Below are 12,438 nucleotides of genomic sequence, written 5' to 3' on the forward strand. Positions count from 1 at the left end.
TTTGTTGAAAAAGTCTACCTCCAAATTCAACAAATATGTTGTCAATAAGAAACTCCAGAATACTGATCACTTGTTCCTCGGTGTAGCATGTTTACCTTTTTGTTCACTATTAACAAAATATGCCGTATAGTATCCCAAAACAATAAATGTATAGCGTATGCTACCATTTTTATATTGAAAAGCATTGTGGATTATTCCTTTTAGACGATTTTTCAATTTGACAAGGGGAATGGTGGAATTGTCAAATGATATGGGTTTGTATGTGGAATTATCTGAGTGCTCATTCATTCCTAATTCTTTTACAAGACACTAGTAGTAGTACGATTTACATACAAAAACAATATTATTATGAGGCTTATGCGTAAGTTTCTTAAAATTCCATTAATGTTGGACCATGGAAGTATTATATTAGCAGGAACTACTACGACCCGTCTTCAAACGTGTTATTGAGCACTTGATCGATTAATTTTCGAATTTTCAACTGAAAATTTCTACTTTCCTGGCTCATCCTGGCCCTTAACTATATATATTACTAGATTTTCCACAATGTCTTTTTATATCAAGAAAATTTTTGTGACTCGGCAAAAACCGGAACACACCTTTATAACGATTTAAACTTAACCTCTGAAAAAATAAAATATTGTCAGTCACTGTTTTAAAACGTTGTAGTATAAATAATTCTGGGCCAATTTTCATTTTTTATGCATCAGTGGATTGTTTTAAATAAGTTGTTTACGGCTAAAGGTCAACCGAAACAATTAAAATAAGCAAAGGTGTTTCCGACAGGTATTGATGTTATAACCTGTCTTGATAAAAACCATGTGATTGATTAGAAGTATCTCTGGTCAATATATGACCACGGCATCACAGATAGTCACAAAAGAAATTAACGATACTGTACTTATTAGACAGATTCCATATCTTTTCTACAGCGCTACCTTGGTTAATAATAAGTGCTTATAAATGGTTGTAGTTCCTATCATTATAATACTTCCATGACTTGACAAAGTTATTATCTGAAACTTAATTCATCTTGCAATTTGTACTTAGATATTTAGATATGAGAAACAGCTTTGAAAATGTGAAAAGATACCAGAGGAAAGACAGACAAAATTAACAAGCATAAGTTCACAATAGCCATTTGCATTATGTTAACAGTCAATAACTGAAATCTGGTCTTATTTGCTCTAGCGGTGTTACAGGGGTAAAGGCGGGTATTTCAGATGAGAAAGTAGATTCTAATTAACAAGTGGCAGCCTTCATGAAACAATGATATGTCAAATTTAGTGATCTCACAATTAGGAATTTATTCACCTACATATTTTTTTCAATAGTGGTCTTATCATAATGGATAATGCTACACGACTAGAAATTAATCAAGTTATTTCATTTTAATATCTGAAGCATTAATCAAAATAGTATTGTATTTATTTATTTAAGATATGTTTATGTGCATCAACTGATAACAAATGCAATATAATAACATAACAAAACAATTTCTTTATTAATGTAAATAATTTGCATGAATAAAAACTTGCACGAATTGTCCAAGTACTGATATTTAACAAAACAATTTTACAACAGTTGAATACAAAATACAAAATAAATGCAATCGAGTTCAGATAATTATGAAGTTTGTTCCTGGTGTGAATGTTTATGCAAATTAAGCTTCATGGCTTCGAATCGGGAATGAACTTTCTCCAAATTGATGGTAGATTGTGCTTCTGAATGGAATGGCTGTGTATATATTGAAGCATTTGTGACAGAAGAGGAACGAGATTTTGAAGATGGCTTAGATCTGAAAACATAAAAATATAAGACACTTTAAACCTGAAAACAAAACTTGCATGCAATGTCATGTAAAAGTAAGGCGCAAGATAACAAAGTGATATTCAAACTCGTAAATTAAAGATAAAACTGATTACCCCATCGCAAAAAACCCAAAAATGACAAAAGAACAAACTACAGTCTACAAAAGACAACATAGAAACCTGGCGAGCAACAGGAACACAAAAAGTATACCCTAACTTTCAGAACAACTTGCTAATGCTAAGCACCAGACCAACTATGAAATCTTTCAAGTCATTTCAAGCCAGGAAAACAATCAAATCTTGTAACCTCAGTGGCAATGAACAAATATGTGGTGGTGTCAAACAGGAGGTGACTGTCAGGCAGATAATAGAATTGATAACATGGTATTAATGAACTTACCAAATTCTAGGATGACATCAATTAAAAACGAATCAAAATTGCCTTATAAGGGGTCACATGTATTTGAACTATTTACACGTACAACAATTATATCCTTAATGATTCTGCCAAACAAGTGCATAGCATAAAATTCTTTTCTTTTCAAATGTCCACACAGACCTAGGACTCTGTATTGGATAAAAATATTCCACTGTTGGCAAATGGAAAATTGTCATACTAGATTGATATATATATATATATATATATATACTACCTCTGGATCAAAAAGTTTTAAAGCAAGAAAATTATGTCTAAAAACTTTAACCCAAGACTGCATCTAAATAATAAATGAAATAAATAGGTCAATTCATTAATTAAAATCATAAAATTTTAATAAAATATTTAAAATTTTGTTCTAAATACTGTTTTTTGGTCATGATGAAGTTTCTGTCCATGTTTCATAAAATTCCATTAATGTTTAACAAAGTTATCTAAGAACTTTAATTTCAATGATGGCTCAGAAGGAATGTAAGATCTTTATGTCTTGCTTGATTTTCCTTCAAGGTATGACAATAATTTAATTGGTCAATAGTATGCTATCTTACCTGACAGGATGTCCCCGTCTGCCCCTCTGAACTATTTTGATAATGTTTTTGTTATTGGTCATCTCTTCAGCCAGTTTTCCATCCAATGTCGGAATATTTAAATCAGTTTCAGGACAATTCTGCAACAAAGGATAATACATGTATGTATATAATGTTATCACAAAATACTTGGTTTTTTCTTTAGTTTGTTTTTTTGTTTTTTGTTTTGTTTTATTGATATATTAATCAAATATGAGAAACCCCTGATTTGTATTAGACCAAAAGGCTGCTTTGGAATTTCAATTTGCTAGCTCAGTATTTTGTAGAGGAAATGTGCGTACAAAGTAAAATCACAAAAATACTGAACTCCGAGGAAAATTCAATCGGAAAGTCCCTAATCACATGGCAAAATCAAATGACAAAACACATCAAACGAATGGACAACAACTGTCATATTCCTGACTTGGTACAGGCATTTTCAAATGTAGAAAATGGTGGATTGAACACCTGGTTTTATAGTGCTAAACCTCTCACTTGTACGACAGTCTTATCAATTTCCAATCCTGGTATCAATGATGAGTGTATTTAGTCACAATGTAACAGTCCGTAGGAAGACATATTTTTGTTTAAAGTGGTACCTAACACTACAGGGAGATAACTCTGTAAAAATCAGCTAAACGTTTTAATTACATTGTATTGTTAAGGAAATATTAAGCTTCTCAATGATCAAAATTAGTGTTTGTCAAATTGCTATATAACCAAAGAAATTTTTCTGATAAAGTGGTTGGTTCAAATTTTTTGAAATTTTTATATTTTTGTCAAAGGGTCAAAGTAAACATTTTGTCAAAATTTTATGAAAATTAAACGAGCCAAATTAATATTAGTCAAGGTGTTGGGTACCACCTTAAGTCACAATGCTATCTTTGATCTAACTAGTCTCTTCTCCGAAATACCAAGTGCCTGGTTGAAAAGCAACAGATACCAATCATTAAGTCTTTTGTTTGATCCAGCCAATTATTTTCATGGCATTAAAATCAATCAATTGATAATCAAAAACTATTTTTAATAGCAACATATCACTCATAAATCCTGAATTCATACAAAAAGTAAGGAAAGGACCATCCAAACTTTGTTGAAACCAAATACTGTCAACTTATCAAATGTCATGTTGTTAACTTATCAAATGTCATGTTGTCAACTTATCAAATGTCATGTTGTTAACTTTTCAAATATCATGCTATCAACTTTTCAAATATCATGCTATCAACTTATCAAATGTCATGTTGTTAACTTATCAAATGTCATGTTGTTAACTTATCAAATGTCATGTTGTCAACTTATCAAATATCATGTTGTCAACTTATGAAATGTCATGTTGTCAACTTATCAAATGTCATGTTGTTTACTTATCAAATGTCATATTGTCAACTTAACAAATACAAACAGTTTACTTACAACAAGAATTTCTGCACATTTTCTTCTTTCTAACTGGCAGGCTAAATGTAAAGGGGTTAGTCCTGAGCTGTTTTGAAGGTTAACAGTCATATCATTAGGATCTATTTTTAGTAACAGCTCCATAATTCTGAAGTTATCTCCCTTGAGTAAACAATTATGCAGTGTAGTTGAACCATCCATGGAATTAACAGCACATACATGATTGATGAATCCATCTGTTATCAAACAAAAATAATATAGTTTATTAGTGTGGATTCACATGGCAGGTGATGCATTCATAAAATGAGACAATTACTCTGCTGAAACACATGGTCTCGCTCCTTTTGAAGTTCAAGCAATTCCCTCTGTATTTGTTTTTTACCTTGATTTGTATCTTCTTAAGGATGTTTGCTACTCTGTTTCAAAATAACAAGCTTTTTAAAAGACTGTTATGAATTGATAGTATATTTATAACGGAACTTAAAAAGAAGAAAAAAATGATAGGTCCGTGTGCTTGTTTTTGAGATATAAGCCATTGAAAATTTGGCGGGAAATGATTCTCTCTAGATTTTTCTTAAAATTAATATTGGCAGCATTTTCTTTCAAAAACTATGAAAAAATAACAAGGTTTTTATAATATTTTCAAATATGACTTTTAAAACTATATGTAATAAAATTATGAAAAGAAAAGTAGGGCTTAATGGGCTAAATTTTTAATGGGTACTAGATGGATAAAACCAGAGGATTCCGAATATCTGACAAAAATTCAAAAACAAGAGGAGAGAACATCCTTAATGGATTTATGAGATTTGAACATCAGTAAACTATAGTTGCCTCTCTTCTATTTCATATTCATATAAAGTATACATATTTATATTCAATTTAGCAAAATCAAGTTAAATGTATCAAGTAAAAGAAAAGTTTTGGCAAAAAAATTGATAATTTCATTGAAGTCTAGTTACTTATGGAACAGTTGAGAATATAAGAATGAACAAACAAAGGGACACAGCAAATTTTAAAAGAGGGTGATAAAAAAATATGGTACATGTATGAGCAGTGCTTTTCTTGAGTGTTTTTACATAAATCAAGCCTTTGATTTTCTCGTTTGAATTGTTTTTACATAAATCAAGCCTTTGATTTTCTCGTTTGAATTGTTTTTACATTAGATCCTTTGATAATTTATTCTATACAAGGTATGAGTTTTGCTTATTCCCATATCATTTGGTCTCTGATGGATAGGTGTCTTATTGGCTATCATACCACATATTCTTATATTCATAGACATACTTGTCATAATTTCCCAAAGGTTATCATCAGCTCAGTAACCAATTTTTTTGGTATAGACATGATTTTTAACACACATATTTGTACTTTTTTAATTCTCAAAGCATGTTTATTATCATATTTATTTTTACCGAAATGGACATTTGCATTCTGGCTTTACTGAATTATAAAACCTCAAAGAATTGTTATCATTAATCATGTGACTGGTTTCTGCAAAAGCCAGGTACATAAGGAGCAGTGATCTTTTTAAACTTAAGTGTAAATACCATGATAAATGAAAAGTCCTGATGGTCGACTAATATCTTGTAGTAAAGTCTCAACTTTTCTGTGCTCTGCCACCTCAGATCTACAATGTTCAGGTTAGAAAAGATCAGAAAAATATGGCCATTCTAAATATTGAAATGAGAAATGCAAAAGCAAAAATATATTACAGTTAATATTTATTCCTTTATGTTCGATTCTGAATTTCAAAGCATTATTATCAATGAAGTATGTTTGAAAGATAAAATGAAATAAAGTATATAACTAGTATCTCAATTGGTTGTAAAACAATTGAAAGGTCTTTCCCTTAAAAGTCTGATATTTGTAATGTACTCTTTACCACTTTTCATTTGATATTTGGTATTTATTTCAACATATAACCATGTTAAACTCTCAAATTTCTGAAAATTTCTGGTGGCTAGCTGTTGTTGATTCAGAAATGTTTGCCCCCCTCTCAAAATTTCATAATGCAATATCTCTAAAATGACAACAGATATCTCAAATCTGCTAAGTGTTAGATGATCTGCAGATGAAGTACAACACTGTCAAAAATAAAATTGGGGCAATTCCGTAGCTCATTGAGGGCACAATGAATAATTCAATATATGATGCAATACTGAACTTGTAAACCAAAAGTCGTAGAGACATGGGACTACCACCGTTCAACTCAGGACCACTTGACCTTTCAAAACGTCACATGGTCAAGGTTACAATACTGATCATTTTTTTAAGCTTATAGTAGGTTGATATCTGTTACCTTTTCAAAGATATACACAAAAAACTATACTTTGAAGAATTATCTCGTCGTAACTTTTGAAAAGATGGTTGGACAGTTTTGGGTCTTTTGTATAAAATGTAGAGCTCTTCGAGAGGAACATTTTATATGCTGTATGTATGCAGCTTTCTCTTATCATTTTCTTAACAGTCAAGCTTGAAATTTAAACTTAAAAAACTTTATGCACTCTATGACCTTTTGGGTGCAAATGAAAGTTTGCATGAACTAAAGATTATTGGTGAAGATACCATGTCCCTACGACTTCCAGTTTTTGAAATATAATTTTTCAAAAATTATGTATAATAATTCAAGGGAAATACTCTTATTAGGGTTCATAACAAAATAATTGTTTATGTTTATTAACATTGCCATCTGTTCCTGTACATGTTGCCATTTTTAGATCGATTCTATCTTAACAATTTTTAAGATATATGCAAATAAAAGAAATTGTTTCAAGGGGATATAACTCTAAAAGGGGATGATAAAATCCTAAGCAGCCTCATATGGTAATTCTGCATGGTGAAATTGACCTATTGTCCAAATAAGGTCATGATATCTTTAAAAACAAAGAGGGGTGCCATGTCCATAAATAAAAAACGTCACCTGGTTATACTTCATGATCAGGTCTATCTATGGTCCAAATTTGGTTATGATAACTTCAGTAAAAAGGGGGGAAGGCCATGCAAAATAAAATGTTGGAAGAATAAAAAGAAAAAACATCAGAAAATCAATAAGGTCTTTCCCAACGTAGGGGAAAGACCTTAAAAAGTATACAAGTATAGGTAATGATTATATTTTGGCACAGTCACTGTCCGTTTAAATAACATATTTTATAAACATCTTAGACACACATCTCACTATAGATTTTTAATTTGTTTAGTGGTGTGGTGTTTTGATTTTTTATCTAATTCTTCAAAAAACAAATTTAGCAAAATCGGATAAAATTGAAAACAGACTTCATTTTATTGCCATTTTATATTCCGATTAGTCTTGAATGTGTCTTTTGAAGGGGAGAATTTACCTATGGTTATGTTGTGTTATCACTGTCTTATATGTCATATATGTTTTATAAATAAAATTAACAGTGCTGCATGTTCAATAGCTTGCCATGCTTGACAAGCCTTTTTCTACTGATTTTTTACAGTTGGTTCTTATGTTGTGCTGTTATACCAATGTCTAAAATTAGGGGAGGTTTGAGGGCTCATAAACTGTATGTGCCTGTCCCAGGTTATGAGGAGCATGTTATTCATTGGTTGTAGTTGGTTGCTTTCTGCCATCTAAACATAAGGCGATGTGGTATCATTGTGTATGAGACAACTATAATACAGTTTTTCAAATGAGTAATTCCTAATTCTGTTTTTGAAACTTATAAAACACAGGAGTAAAAAGATTTTGTTCACAAAAACATACACAAGGCATTATAATATGTAGTCACATTGTAAGAATATTCTCAATTCATATAAAGACAGCAAAACTAAACCCACTGAACTGCAAAGAGATAAATCTATATGGAAGCTCAGTGAAAGAGAAATGTAGATTCCACCACTGCAACAAGTGTGTTACGATATTTCTCCACACGAGATAGTTAAATCTTAATATTAAAAAGACGGGGCTTGCCGAGCTTATTAAATGATTAAAATTTAACTGTTGAGAGTGAAGAAATATCGTAATACACGAGTTATAGTGGTGGAATCTGTTTTACTTATGATTTTTATCCTTCCTTTTCAAAAATTTGCAGTAAGTTGTGTTCTTTATATGTGACGTCATCAGGCATGGTCACCTTTTTTCATGACGTCACAAAAGGAAATTCAGAAGAAACCAAGAAAATTTGACGTCATAATTAAATTTCAACCAATCATTTGCCAAGAACAGATATTTCACTAGTGAGGAGAACAATTTTATACAATCATTTGGAAAAAGTTAAAATAGTGAAAATAAAATGCTTCGCTGGGGCGCAGCTTGATACGACCGCAGAGGTCGAACCCTGAACAGTTGGGGCAAGTATGGACACAAAATTCAAGCTTGATACAGCTATGACTTTGGATTGTCATTAAATATTTGACACAGCATAGGTTTCTGACACAGGATGAATGTGGTGTAAGAACTGGAAAAAATTTAATTTACCTATTATGGTGGAATATCCATAAACTAAATTGTTTGTTAATTTCAATATATCAAAGAATATGTAGAATTCAATGTTTGATGTAATGTAATAAAGTTGAAATTTGGACCGTTTTTGTCCAATGTGGACCAATTTGGTAACATGTATAAATAATCAAAAATCTAAATACATGGGAGCCCATTTAAATACATCATAAAATAGAAAGTGACATCATAGTCATGGCTAAAAATAAACAAAAATCCTTAATCAGCAACATTTAAAGTAATATCTAAAAATAAAATTCCTTTGTAACCATAAAAGCCCATTTAAATACATCATAAATATATTAAAATAGAAAATGACATCATAGTCATGGCTAAACATAGCAAAAAACCCTTAATCAGCATCATTTAACAGTAATATCTAAAAATGGAAATTACATCATAAAGGTATTAAAATAGAAAATGACATCATAGTCATGGCTAAAAATAAACAAAATCCTTAATCAGCATCAGCAACATTTTATAGTAATATCTAAAAATAAAATTCCTTTGTAACCATAAAAGCCCATTTAAATACATCATAACAGATATTAAAATAGAAAATGACATCATAGTCATGGCTAAACATAGCAAAAACCTTAATCAGCATCATTTAACAGTAATATCTAAAAATAAAAATTTCTTTGCAACCATAAAAGTAAAATAGAAAATGACATCATAATCATAGCTAAAAATAAACAAAAATTTTTTTATTGGCAAATTTTAAATGGAGTTTATTATACTAAAACAATAAATTTGCAACCATAAACATGATAAAACCCCATTTAAACACATCATAAAAGTATTAAATAATTCAACTACATCATAAGGCTATAAAAATAGAAAATGACTTCATAGTCAAGGCTAAAGGTAAACAAAAAACCTTCATCAGCAAAATTTTATATTGGCAAATTTCCAATGAAGTTTATTACACTAAAATTGTTGGCAAATTTCCAATGCATTTATTAACAATAAAGTTATTGGCAAATTTCCAATTTACATAATTTAAAAGCAGTGTAGATGAGATATTTAAATGAGTTTGAATTACCAACCTTACACTGCTTTTAAATAATGTTCTTTACTCAATTATTTGTCTATTAAAATGGAAACCCTTGTTTTTTAACCTTTTTCCCCTTATTCCTTAAACATTAGAGCCATAACCACCCCCCCCCCCCACCCAAAGCCAATTATTACTTTCCAATGTAACCTAAATTTCCAATATACATAATTTTAAATTTCAATTCCTCATGATATATAACCGTATCATTATTATTTTCTTTCATATATAAATCTGAAACAACCATCTTTAAATGGAAAATTTTAAAGAAAAAAAAAAGGAAAAAAAAAAATCCAACCTCCCACACATTTTTTCAACCCCCTTTTGATTCATCATCCCCCACCTCAATCACAACCTTCAATTTGTGGTATGGTACATTGCAATACAATTTCACAGAGATCCATACACTTGAACACAAGTTTTTGTTGCAAACTAAAAAAATCCTTATTTTTGACCAATATTTGGCCCCTTATTCATAAATGTTTGAGCAATTAACCCCAAAACTCAATTCCTACTTTCTCTTCGTGATAAAAAATAACTAACTTAAAATGTAAATTTTAAACAAAAAAAAAAAGGAAAAAAAAAAATTACCCCTTTTTTGACCCCCGCCCCCCTTATGATTCATCACCCCCACCCCCCTTTCCCCCCAAACCAAGCTCAATAACAGCCTTGCCTTTGTGGTATGGTACCTTGTAATACAATTTTAGAGAGATCCATACACTTGAACACAAGTTATTGTCTAGAAACTAAAAAATGCTTATTTTAAACCCCTTTTTAGGCCCCTTATTACTAAACGTTTTGGGCAATTACCACAACACTCAATTCCAGCTTTCCCTTTGTGAAATGGAACCTTGTAGTAAAATTTCAGAAAGATCCATACACTTACACACAAGTTATTGTCATGAAACTAGAAAAATGCTTGTTTTTTGCCCCCTTTTGGCCCCTTATTCCTAAAATTTTGAGGCAATTAACCCCAAAATCAATCCCAGCATTGACCCTTTGTGATATGGAATCTTGTGGTACAATGTCAAAGAGATCCATATGCTAACACACAAGTTATGTCTGGAAGTTACAAAAATGCTTATTTTTGGCCCCTTTTTGGCCCCTAATTCCTTAACTGTTGGTACCATAACCCCCAAAATCAATCCCCACCTTCCTATTGTGGTATTGAACCTTATGGTAAAATTTCATAGAGATCCATTCACTTAAACTAAAGTTAGAGTGCGAAAACCATTGTGTATTCGGACGACGACGCCGGACGACGACGACGACGACGCCAACGTCATACCAATATACGACCTCAAAATTTTTTTGCGGTCGTATAAAAACTAGGGAAACTTTCTTACCTCATTACTGAAGAGTTCCTCACAACTGAATAATCAGTACAATATGCTTCACCTAAAAACCATTACAACAAATCAAATCAAATAAACTGTAAATAATAAAACAATATTCTTATTAGTATTTCAATTCTTTTGATTAATTCAGCATACCACCATTTTCTTACAATAAGTACTTTTGTACTTTTAAACTCTGACATAAACTTAATCTAAGTCAAAGATTGCAAAAGATATGTGAAACTTCATGTTGAAAGCTGAGTGCTCTTTTTCTAAAAAAAATATTTTCTTATTTCCAAAAATAAAATTTAATGAAAACATCAGTATAGCAGTTTTATGACCTACCTTCTTGACTATCAGTTCTCAAAGAATCAGTATCCAGAACTCCAGAATCATTATCTGAGTTGTTCTCTCTGGAAAGATAAATCAGTTTCAATTATTTCTGATATATTGGTTCTTTTCCCCACACTTTTGTCTATACTAGTTAAGTGCCAGTTTTAATCAGCCATAAGCTATTACAAGTTTCATCAATTCTTGAAAATAACAAACAAGCTTTCTGTTAAAAACAAAACTGAGTTTCGGACAATAACTAGACTATTTGACCAATAATTATTTTTATATAATTTTAACAGATACTGAAGTTTCAAAATCTTCAAAGATATTTAACTTAGAATATATTTTTTGTCAAATAAAATGCTTTTCAAGTTAAAACATATTGTCTAATTTTTCTTCAAAGAAAATGAAAAAAAAATACAAATATTACAAGAGTTTATCATCTTCAGCAAAGGATTGTGGGTAAATAGCAGACTGTAACAGGAACAGAACTACATCAACATTACCAACTTTACATGCTACCATTAGTGGAGTGTTTCCATGGTGATCTCTTAGGTTATGATCAAACAATGGCTAAAAGTACAAATTAAGATGAAATCAAAGTTTCCAAATATTTGCCAGTTTTATTATATATTATAATACATGTAAAAGCAGAAGCTAATTAATAGCCATAGTTCAGTCTTTTAAAACAAATCAATTGACATAATTGTGGAATATGGCTCATTGACGTCTGCTATAAAATACAAAGGGATTTTTCATTATGTATAACACATAGAAAAAGAATAGATAGAATACTTTTTTACATCTGATCCCAGTAATTTGTATATCAGCGTGAATTAAATCTCAATTATAACAAGAATTATTTCTATAAACTATAAGCTAACCAAATAATTACTTCTAACTTAGAACTGCAGGAAATTTAAAGCACTGCAAAAGAGAATCTTTTTTTAATAACAACTCACCAAATATATGTCAATAAACACACAATAGAAATAGTGTTGCCAATTTAGCAGTATTTAATTATTTATATTTGACAACTCT

At 30.6% G+C, this 12,438-nt stretch overlaps 1 protein-coding gene across 2 annotated transcripts in view; it reads right to left on the reverse strand.

The window, feature by feature from the left end:
- Nucleotides 1–1,480: 1,480 nt before the first annotated feature.
- LOC127718226 (ankyrin-3-like) overlaps nt 1,481–12,438 on the reverse strand; it is a 35,990-nt gene continuing 25,032 nt past the window's right edge. For both annotated transcript variants that reach the window (XM_052224207.1, XM_052224206.1), the window contains exons 18-24: nt 11,828–11,970; nt 11,410–11,477; nt 11,074–11,125; nt 5,759–5,838; nt 4,230–4,444; nt 2,796–2,914; nt 1,481–1,798 (exon numbers count right to left, since the gene is read on the reverse strand). In XM_052224207.1, coding sequence (XP_052080167.1) covers nt 1,627–1,798; nt 2,796–2,914; nt 4,230–4,444; nt 5,759–5,838; nt 11,074–11,125; nt 11,410–11,477; nt 11,828–11,970 — 849 coding nt within the window. In that variant the 3' untranslated portion in view covers nt 1,481–1,626. The remainder of the gene's footprint in view (nt 1,799–2,795; nt 2,915–4,229; nt 4,445–5,758; nt 5,839–11,073; nt 11,126–11,409; nt 11,478–11,827; nt 11,971–12,438) is intronic.

The sequence above is a fragment of the Mytilus californianus genome, unplaced genomic scaffold (genome assembly GCF_021869535.1).
Source record: "Mytilus californianus isolate M0D057914Y unplaced genomic scaffold, xbMytCali1.0.p SCAF_10, whole genome shotgun sequence".
Taxonomy (NCBI): Eukaryota; Metazoa; Mollusca; class Bivalvia; order Mytilida; family Mytilidae; genus Mytilus; species Mytilus californianus.